Source organism: Amphiprion ocellaris, chromosome 15 (assembly GCF_022539595.1).
Source record: "Amphiprion ocellaris isolate individual 3 ecotype Okinawa chromosome 15, ASM2253959v1, whole genome shotgun sequence".
NCBI classification, from domain to species: Eukaryota; Metazoa; Chordata; class Actinopteri; family Pomacentridae; genus Amphiprion; species Amphiprion ocellaris.
The window spans coordinates 18,689,255-18,699,648 of NC_072780.1; the positions used below are offsets into that span (position 1 = coordinate 18,689,255).

At 42.0% G+C, this 10,394-nt stretch overlaps 1 protein-coding gene across 1 annotated transcript; it reads right to left on the bottom strand.

Moving 5' to 3' along the window:
• Positions 1–387: 387 nt before the first annotated feature.
• Positions 388–9,440, bottom strand: tent5bb (terminal nucleotidyltransferase 5Bb). Its single transcript, XM_023287041.3, has 2 exons — positions 8,950–9,440; positions 388–2,714 (listed from the first exon to the last, which is right to left on the bottom strand). Exons 1-2 carry the CDS (start codon positions 9,103–9,105, stop codon positions 1,689–1,691), a joined length of 1,182 nt encoding a protein of 393 aa, XP_023142809.1. The 5' UTR covers positions 9,106–9,440; the 3' UTR covers positions 388–1,688.
• Between the last annotated feature and the right edge of the window lie 954 nt (positions 9,441–10,394).

A 10,394-nucleotide genomic window follows, 5' to 3' on the forward strand; every position in this document is an offset into this window, starting at 1 on the left:
CTCTCTGAACGAGGCCAAGGAAAGCCCTCATCGGATGCACAACTGGAAGGAAATAGCTAATGTATAGGCTCAGGCTCAGGGGACTCCGTTTCTAAGGGGAAAGAATGCACAGAGCTTGAACAAGCAAGTGTTTGTGTTGGGCCAGTCAGTGTCTGGCTGATGGAACACAGACAACACACAAGGCAGTTTGTGTGTGATCGAGAAGATAGTAAAAGATAGACAGAGGGAGATATTTAAACCGAGACAGTGAGACACAGAGAATGGAGATAAAGTATGCATCCATTACGCACATCCCCAGACTAATTTAAGTCAACTGGAGCATATTCAAACAGCTTGTCCTTATCTCACATCCCAGAATGTGTAAAGAAAGACCAATGTACCATCATCTTTCAGTTGTTGACATTTTTTTTAATGATTTAAAAACAAATACCCTAACCCTGGATATAGAAATGTACAGTAACCTGGATGAAAAAGATTCAAAAACAGTTCTTACATAGCAACTACTATAAAGATGTCGATCAAATTCAGGCACTTGGAACAACATACAGTCTTTGTTTGTCATGCTACACATAAAAAGTACTTCTTTGGTCCTTTTTACCTCCTAGTCAGGTCAGCTGAAACCACAGACAGAACAACAGCAACACAAAAAAACAGCTTTCATACCAAGTATGTACATTTCATTAAAGACCCAGTACAAGCCTCCATCACACAAGAAACAGAACTGACAAAGTTTGTCTGTCATATATCAAGCCTTCATATTTTTGTCCACATTGGTTATGAAACAACAACAGAATAAAAAGGTATCATTATAATGGCTCGAATGTTTTTTGTTTTTTTTGTTTTTTTTCTTTTACAGCAGTATTAATCAGTATAACTTAGTGGGATGGTTTTCATATTAGATTTGGCAAAAAAAACAAACACAAACATGAATTAATTTTTCTCGACATAGGGCATCAAAACTAAAAAGCCACATTGCTATTGAGCATTCTAACCCCATATGTTTGTAAGATAAGTCGCGTTCCGACGGAGCTCCAGCTGCTTTTCGGCTGAGCTTGTTTTGAATTGTCTTGAATTGTTTTGCTGCTTTTTCCATGTTTTTAACAGCACATTAAATACACATTTGCAGCTGGTTTAAAAGTTTGTTGGCTGTTTTTTAAGTCATCACTTGATTTGGATGTAAATATCACAGATTTCACTGTACAGCTGTCATTGAATGGAAACATACAGTTGTAAAGGAGAACAACCACGTAATGAATTGGTGATCAGAGTGCAGGACAGAACAGAATGATACTTCTCCCTTCTTGTGTCTTTTTTTTCTATTTGTCTGTCTTACACTAACTACAAACAAGAAACAAATAGTTTGCTGCATATGTGTTAAGACAAAGTCAATAACAAATGAAATGGCGCACACGTGTTACTTAATATTGGTGTTTCTATACATTCATGAGCGAATTTCATGCTTCAGAATGCTAGTCAGTCCAGCAAAAATAGACCCGAGTGATGAAGACAGCGGAGCGCAGTGGACACGGTCATGCTGGGTAGAATGGTAACAGACTATTTCCTGCAGCCATGATGGAGGCAGGACACAACACTGATGCTTGCTGTGGACATTGCGGGTAATGAACACTCAGCTAATGTCAATGTTAAGTTGCAACAGAAAGCTCTCCACACATCTGTAAAGTCACCACTCAGCTGCAAGGCAGCCACGTTTGATAAGAGTTACTGCACGTAGCCATGTGTGACTGAACTTGTGCCACATAGTAGTTGCTGAAGTTGACGTCTCTGACATAGGGAGCGGGCTGGTAGTAGCAGGTGATGTTGGACAGAGCAGGGATGGCGTTCTGCTCGGCCATCACGCGCAGTGCCAGGGCGGAAATAAGCGCCAGCGTCTGGCGGCGCTCGTGACCCATCAGACACACAGTGCTTTCATCCACCACTCGCCTCAACGTCACCAGGTACTCGTAGCGCTTGTGCTCCATGCCTGCAAAGTGGTTCTGCAGATACGTCTCCAGTTTTCTCTGTTGCTCGCTTATGTCGGGGAAGTCGATGAAGAAGCGTGAGCACATGTAGCGCTGCATCTGTTTCATCTGAGCCTCTGAAGCCGGCCGGAAGCCACGCACCAGCAGGTGGCAGTACTTGAGCAGGCCGCCGCCCCGGATCTCTTCTGGGCTGCGGGTGGCGATGGTCTTGGACCAAAGGTGACCCAGAGCTTCCTCAAAGTCTCCGTACATGCTCTCCCCCTGCACTGTAGGGTGAAACGTCTCAGACATGGCCGTCTCTGAACAGCGGTCGAAGAGCAGCAGCGAGTCCAGAGTGATCTGGAAGGAGTCGACGCTGAACTCAAACTGCCTTCTCAGGGAGTCCACAAACTTCAGCTCCACGTTCTTGCCGGTGTTGTTGGACAGCGAGATGAGGCTCCAGCGGTCCGTCTCGTTGCAAACTTTCACCAGTTTCTGCACATACGCCTCCTTCAGGGCGAGGGCTGTGATTCGCTCCCTGCACACGCCTTCAGGCAAGAAGTCCACCAGGCAGTCCAGCACCACGTCCTTCACCAGCCGGAAGGTTTTGTCATCGGTGAGGCTCAGGCCAAAGATCAGGTCCAGGTCTTTGTAGCCAAGGCCGTTGTCCTGGTGAAGCACATGGCTGGCTGCCGAGCCGTTCAGCTTAACATCACGTACCACCACACCCCGCTCCTCCAGTCGAGCCCGGACCACCTGAAAGATAAGAGAGACGGGGAGAAAAAGCTGAGTGATGGGGATCCACAAGATAGGAATCAGAAGAGGCCGACACAGAAAACACAAGTTTGTACATGCAAACAGAGGAGCTGTCTCTTCATTGCTTCAAATAAAGACAACAACATTTTAATGTAATATAGTGTGAGGTTGAAATGTAGTATTTAGAATGCATTATAAGACATGAAGACATTGCTTTTTTTATGTTGCAGATGGCAGAAAAATTAGCAGGAATGTTACCGTCTGAAAACACCAAGTTAACTATCACCTTTACAGGTTTATTTTAATAAAAAACATTGATAGCTTAATAAAATATAAATGTTTCCATACATTGCTTGACTTCTAAATGTGAATTATAAGAAATCTGTGTGCAATTAAAAAAAAACAAAAAACACATGATTTAAGCATTTTTTTGAGGAATATTTGATTGAAGGTAAGAATCAGAGAAAGTCAGTGGCAGCTTCCTGAAGCAGGTTGGCTTTAAGTAGGTTGCTAAAAGAACACAGACAACAAAGTGGCTGCTTCAAGGCTGTGATCCTCCGCTCAAAAAGATGATATCATTCACTGCAATCTACCTGAGGATGAAAAGGTCCTACATACTGTAATGTAGGAAATGCCTGATTTAGCAGACTTATCTCATCATGTATAAGCACAACAGAGACAAGCTGTGGAAAATGACATGTCAGTGCTTGACTTTTCTGAGAGGCTCATGAAAAAAAACAGTCAAGCTGTGAACTTTTCAACTTATTACTGATGACCATATTGAGAAAATGTTGTTTCTTTGCTGTCATATAAACATTGGTTGGCAAGGAGGATTTTATCTGGTTCCTGGAACACACACCACACACGCACTGCTGCGATGCTTGGGAAACAAGCATCAGACAGCTGAGATGTTTATGTGTCCTATCTGTTGCATTACTCAAATGACACTGAGGGGAGAAAAACATCTAACTGGGCCAAAATCTGAAGAAATCCAAAACACAGCTGTCTATTAGAAAACTTTCACTGAATCATGCTGTTGTTGCAGTATCAGCTATCAGTGTAGAGACGTCTGTCTAGCTAAGTAATCCCGTCATAACACTGGGAGATACTGTAAGACAAGGTTTAATCTGCAGAGACAATGTATCATTGTAATGGCACTATACTCTCTGACAGCTATAAAGTACCTGATGTCAAAATTTGAGATGCAAAGCTAGGAAAATTAGCTTATTTACATTGCTTTTCTCATATGTTTTGCTTTTTAGTAATGTATATTTTGGATATACACTTCTTAGGAAGTAAGTTATTTCATTTACAAAAGTTCTTTAAATTATTTGCTTTCTTTTCATGAATGCCAACAAAAACACAGCTGAAGATTAGTGTTTAGTCTAGCAAACCATAGAAACAGCTGATCAAGATCTGTCCAATGTGAATAAACAGCTTAAAAGGCCTCTTAACCTCAAATTTTCATTATACTATGCACAAACAAATATGGATTTAGGTCAATTATGTATTGGAACTTCATCACTAATGTATTTCCAATAAGATGTACGAGGTTAGTTTTCATAAATGGCAACAAAAAGACAGATTTATGAAGGTGCATTAAGTAAAAAGCTGAAGGCTAGTGTGCTTAGCCTAGCTAAACATGGAAACAGCTAGCCTTAGTGAATAATTACGCCTAAAGAGATCTCTAAAACTCACTTTCATACATTCTGATACACTTTTATACATTCCTTTTCCTTACACAAAAAGATGTGTGAATTCAGGATTACTTTTTGGAAATGTACTTAGAAATGCGTTAAAATATTGTTTTAAAACTACCAGTTACTGACCAAAACATCCAATCTCTTTGTAGAGAAATGTTCTACCACAAACACAGTTATTTGCTATTTTTTGTCACCTAAACCCTGAATGAGTCCCTCAAAGAGACAGAAACACTTTAAGAACAGTAAATTACTTATTTTGCAAACATGAAAAAACTACTAGAACAGCAATTTATTTAAGCTTTGCTATTTAGCCAAGCTTAGTTAAGGAACCATGGAACTCCACAATCTAACAAGAAAAGGTCAGCTGCTTTGAACAGGGAAATTACACTTGGTTTCACAGGGCACTGGACTACACTGAGGAGAGGTTTTTTTTTTAACAGTGAGGAAAACCCACAGCAGTATTTGCTCTGACCTCATATTTAAACATTTGGTCCAAGTTAAAAGCACGCCACCATGTGCCTGTCTGGGGCTCCCAGGAGAAGCATATGAGGAAGCTCAGCTCTGCCACCCCCATCATCTCCGTCCTTCAGCGCTCATAAAACAGGCCAGTACATTTCCCACATTACGCACCAGCACCTGGTGAGCTGAGCGAGGGGAGACACTTCCGCCGACGTTGGGGCCAAAAAAAAAAAAAAAAAAGCCTTGTAAAAAGAGCCGCAAACACACCAGACTGTCTGGTGTTGACAACGCCTTGGCGACACATAACAGTCGCTCCACGTTCCTTCTGCGGCCTCAATAGTTTCCTTGAGTATTTCATTTAAGCTGCGGCTTCAGTGTGCTTTTATTACGGCAGTTTGAAATGACCCAACCATTTACCAGCCCATAGTCCCCTGGACGCCAATGAGAGCTGTGGGCAGTGAGTCAGATCAACCCTCTGCCAAGCAAATGGCGACAGCGAATGTGGAGTTACGAGTCCCTGACCTTCACATCCACTCCAAAACTAACCCAGCCAGTCAGTCGTACAGTAGCTTGGCAGCCAGCGGGGGGGGGATGATGATGATGGTTTTTCCTCTGATTTGAAAAGCTTCCTTAGATTTCCTATGCACGGGTGGTCCGTTCACCTGTGTGCTTGGACCAGAGTGAGTCCAGGGCTGAAACGTGATGCGCTCGCTTCTAGATGTGATAGACGAGTTCAATGAAGGATTTGTTAACTGCTTTGAGGATTCACAGAAGTTTTAATGTCTCCGGCCGCTCAAACTTTACTTGATAGGATTATATCCAAGGGATCCATTTGGGGAGATTTTTTTTGTTGTATTAGTTTTTTGAGCCAGCCATGTAAAATGACACTGGTGGGAACAACTCTCACTGTGATAGGGTCTTTTAATTTAATGGTCAAACCAAGCTGATCCCCAGCTCTTGTCCTGGTGCTCCAGCATGAACCCACAAATAAGACAACTCACATACATGCATTATAAAGTACCCAGCTGAAGCAATGAAACTGAACTGAACTAATTCAAGTGTAAAAATGTGATTTTAAGGCTTTTACGTTTACTCTTGCTGTGTCTGTTCTGTCAAGTGGTGCAGTCATCTTCTAACTTGTTTTTAACTATTTTTTATTAATAAATTGGATTTTTCCAGGTCCTGAACCTGTCCATGGGAATCAAAGTGATTCGAACCAATCCACACAATTTTATTCCTGTGCTTAGATATTCGCACTCATGCACATTCGCACAGTAAATCAAGCACGTGTTAAATATCTAAATGTGCTAACTAGCAAAATAGAAGCAATGTTTGGCCAGACTGACAGACTACACCTTCAATTCTCCTTGTCTTCCCCACACCATGATGTTTTATGGGGAAATGCTGAATTTTCCATTGATTTCACCAAAAATGCTCATACTTAAAGACTATAAAACATTATGTATTGGTTTTTAATTATAAAATGAGAACTACCCACTAGCTACTGGCACCAAAAATGGCAAGAAAGTAGCTAATGGAAACTTCATCAGCAAGCAGAAAAGCCAACCTAAAAGATGCCATCAGTGCTGATAAAACATTCGGTCAAGAAATGAATGTTCCCAGGTTACTTCCTCTACGGAGCACTGGGAGCAGTGGTGTCTTCATGTTGCTCGGCCCCAACAATGGCCCAGTGAGGAGTTGGTTTACAGTCTGGCGAAGGCCACAGTGGAGTCAGGCGACTGCTCTCTGCTTACCGCAGTGGGACGCTGTCAAGCCCGACCCACAAGCCCAGCATTATTACAGGCACTAATCCACTGCTCGCATTCTGCTTCAAATCCAGGCCGCTCACTAGCATCCAGGAAAGTGTTACTTCCAGATTAAAAAAAAAATAAATCCATATCTCCACCCCTACACACGAACCCCCTCAACAAATTACTTAACCTGTGACAGCACTTATCACGTATCTGTGTTCATCATCATGTGGTATGCTGCTACGTGGGGCCTCTGTTGGTATGGCCTGCTGAGGGGGAACATGAGCAGCCACCCCGGATTGCGGCTGTGGGCTGATGACTGCCGACGTTAAATGAAAACGAGAGTGCAGAGGTGTCAGTAACAGTAAAAGCTTTCCTTCGCCGCTCCCATGGCTCCCTCACAAGCAGACTACAAGCAGATGTTATTTAAATGTGGCCCTCAGACAAACCCAGCGTTGAGAGGGGCTGGTGTGACTCTCTGCGATCCGTCGGTTACCTCACCCACTATGTGACGACAGAACCGGCTCCCAAATCCCCCTCTATCTGTCTCAGGTGGACGTCTCTGTCTGGTGCGTGGGCTAAAAATATATGACATTCAAGCAGCAGGCTGGTGGTTTCGCATGTTTTAGCCCATTTGCCATGAATCACGAACACCTCACATTACCGTCAACCATTTTCCAAAACATATCATAGTGGTTTAGATCTCTAATTTTCCCCCCATTCCAGACAGACATTACTTTCCATTTGTGTCCAGATGGTATGAAAATCAACTCGCAGACATCTGAGACCCGCTCGACATTTTCCGTGACAGGAGACATGGAATCTGAATTGATTTTTGTCACAGTAATGTTGTTGCTTTATAGTAACGCAGTGCAGACTTTTTTGAATTAATCTTACAGGTACGTTATGCTAAGGAAGTTTACAGATGTTATTTTGAATAGTTAAGCTAAGAAGTAAAATAAGCTAAGACCCTCCAGGCTACATGCAAAAATTACCTGCAAAATTACAGTGTTTATCTTGGGTATTGCTACATCCAGTGTGCTAACGTGCTAGCACTCAAACAGGACAGAGACTTTGGGGAAACAGTGGGCAGATTTTCCACAAGCTGGTCTCTGAAACCTTCCGTAAAAAAATGCTCTAGCTCACGGAAAGAAAAATGTTTGGGGTCCCTGTTGCCTACAGGAACGTATAATGAAGGAAAGACATTAACAGGGGGATGCTCGCAGCAGATGGTAGGGGCCTCCCTGATTATAGAGGCCCTTGAAACGCTTCGAGCGTGTGCGGGGGTCTTTCTTCCCCCACATGATCACCGCAGAAAATATGAATCACTCAAGTGAAATACGAACCCAGATTACAGGCATTAAAATAATGTCCAGGAAAATTGCAGCCCACGCCATTCCATATACATTTCCTTCCTAGTAAATACACTGTAGAGCAGTCATTATCTCTCAAGAGCTGTGAATAAAAGAGAAAAAAAACCTGACTTCGGGGGCAGAAGCACTAGTGAGCTAGTGGAAAAGTGCAGTCATAGCGTTAGATCATCCCCAGTCGTGTGTCTGCGTTAAGTATATGAGTGATCAAGTACATTTTCAAGTGTAATCAGTTCTGCCACAAATCCTCACCACTGCACAGAATACAGTAGCAAAGAAAAGTTGAATAAAGCAGGGGTGGTTTTGCTGGGATGAAGTTATTCAGAGGCAAGTGAAACTATTATTAAGTTTGACATCTTGATAATTTAGGCATATAAAAGTCTAAAAAGAAAAAAGAAAAAGAAGAAGTCATGTACAGTATGTAGAATATTCTGCCAGCAAGTCCATTTGTTGCTCCAGAGTTTCTGTATTTGTACTGCAATCAGTGTGGCTGATTATTAAATATGTTGACTATTATCTACACAACATATTAAGAGGGGAATAAGTGTGGTGTTGAGTTGTCATAGTGTTTTTGTCCATCTGGATGTGTGTGTTACACAAATCTCTTCATATGTCTTCAACCTGGATGATAATTTTCATAAAAGACTATTTTCTTTCTTTTTTTTTACATTACTGGTAACTTTATTAATAGGTAAAGCAAAACTGGGATTTGCAGGTACAGCTGTTTAAGTATAGTGAATCTGCAGTGCATTAAAAAGGAGAAAAGCAGTCACACAACATGCCACCTCAAATAATTCGTCACATTTTTGGCATTAAAACTACTTTTTTTATTCGTTCTAATCAATGCAATAACAAAAGAATAGAATCAAGTGGAGTTTATATGCATGTTTTCTGGTTCCTGTCCACTTTATTCTACAGTAGAAATAAAGACGTAAATAAACCGTGGTCTCACCTGGACGATCTGCCGGGGCTGCACGGACAGTGTGGGGAAGTTTCCTCGGCCGTGGATCGGTACGCTCTCCCCCAGGATGGAGTCCAAACGCCGCACCTGATCCCAAGACAGCACGCTGACCCGCCGACTCTGCTCCGAGGTATCACCGGAGGACATGACGACCAGAGCCAACGGGTTGTCCAGAGAAAGGACCGTAGCTGTGAGAAGAACTTTAAAAAAAAAAAAAAAAAGAAAGAAAAAAGCAATCCTCCCCTCCGGTGATGTGACGGGACGGCTGTGGATGAAGTCTCTGCTGTGTCCTCTGCAAGTTTCACAAAGCTCCAAAAAATGCCGATCAGGTGGTGAGAAAGTTTGCTAGAACATGGGACATCTCCACGAAGCTCCAGCCCGCAGTGCCTGAGTCTGTGAGTGTGTTCAGATCAGAGCTGCTCCGAGCGATCAGCGGCTTTTTACCAAACTGGGATTAACTGGAGCCTCCTGATTGGCTGCACGCAGATTTATGAACGCTTCAACATACAGAAGGCTGTAGTCACCGCACACACACACACACACACACGCGCGCACACACGGAGGCAAGCACACACGTACACACGTACTTCACATAGCCCACGCTAGATGCTATGTTCAAGGACTATGGGAAATATGAGAAACACTTCTTAAAAGACGCAGCCTCTCTCACGTGAGCCTGCTGTCCAATTTGCATACAAAAACACTAACATGAGTTATTAAACAACTAGGTTTTAAAGTGCTAAAGTAATAAGATAAAAAAAAACCTTTTTAAATTATTGTTTCATTAGAAACTTTAAACATTAAACATAAATCGCATAAACTGTCATTTTTTTCTGGTTTTTGAGGTCAGCAAGAAAGACCTCAAAAACCAGAAAAAATCATCTGCGTCTCTATATTTGGGATTTAAGTAAATAATATATATAATTATTAAGAGTAACAGCCTATGAGCACTGAAGGATGAATATTGAAGTTAATCAAATGTGTAAAATAGAAATAAATTTAAAAAAAAACAGGATAATAAAGAGGTTTATGTTACTATGTGATGATCGGCGTATGTTTGTCTGTGCGCAACATTACTCAAAAACGGAATAACAGATTTGGATGAAATTTGAGGGAAGCTCAGAAATGACACAAGGACCAACTGATTAAATTTTGGCAGTGATGCAGCTAAAAGCCTGGATCTATGGATTTGTTAAAGATTTCTATATTGTTGCGAGATAGCGGCATGGTGCCACTGTAACTATGACAACAAGTAAACACTACATCAGCTGCTTACTGACGATCACATGATTGCGATCCTACAACAAATCCACTGCTGCGGATTTATTGGGACTTATCCATCGAAAATCATATCTCCATCGGAAATGATACCAGGAACAATTGATTAAATTGTGGGGGTGTTCCTGAGTCCCATCAATTCCTGCCACCCGCTAATA

What these genes read in the sequence shown, in the direction of transcription:
- tent5bb (XM_023287041.3), bottom strand. Translation starts at nt 9,105, where the DNA reads ATGTCCTCCGGTGATACCTCGGAGCAGAGTCGGCGGGTCAGCGTGCTG. An exon ending in AGCCCCGGCAGATCGTCCAG is followed by an intron (nt 2,715 to 8,949) that starts GTGAGACCACGG and finishes CTTATCTTTCAG; the next exon opens with GTGGTCCGGGCTCGACTGGA.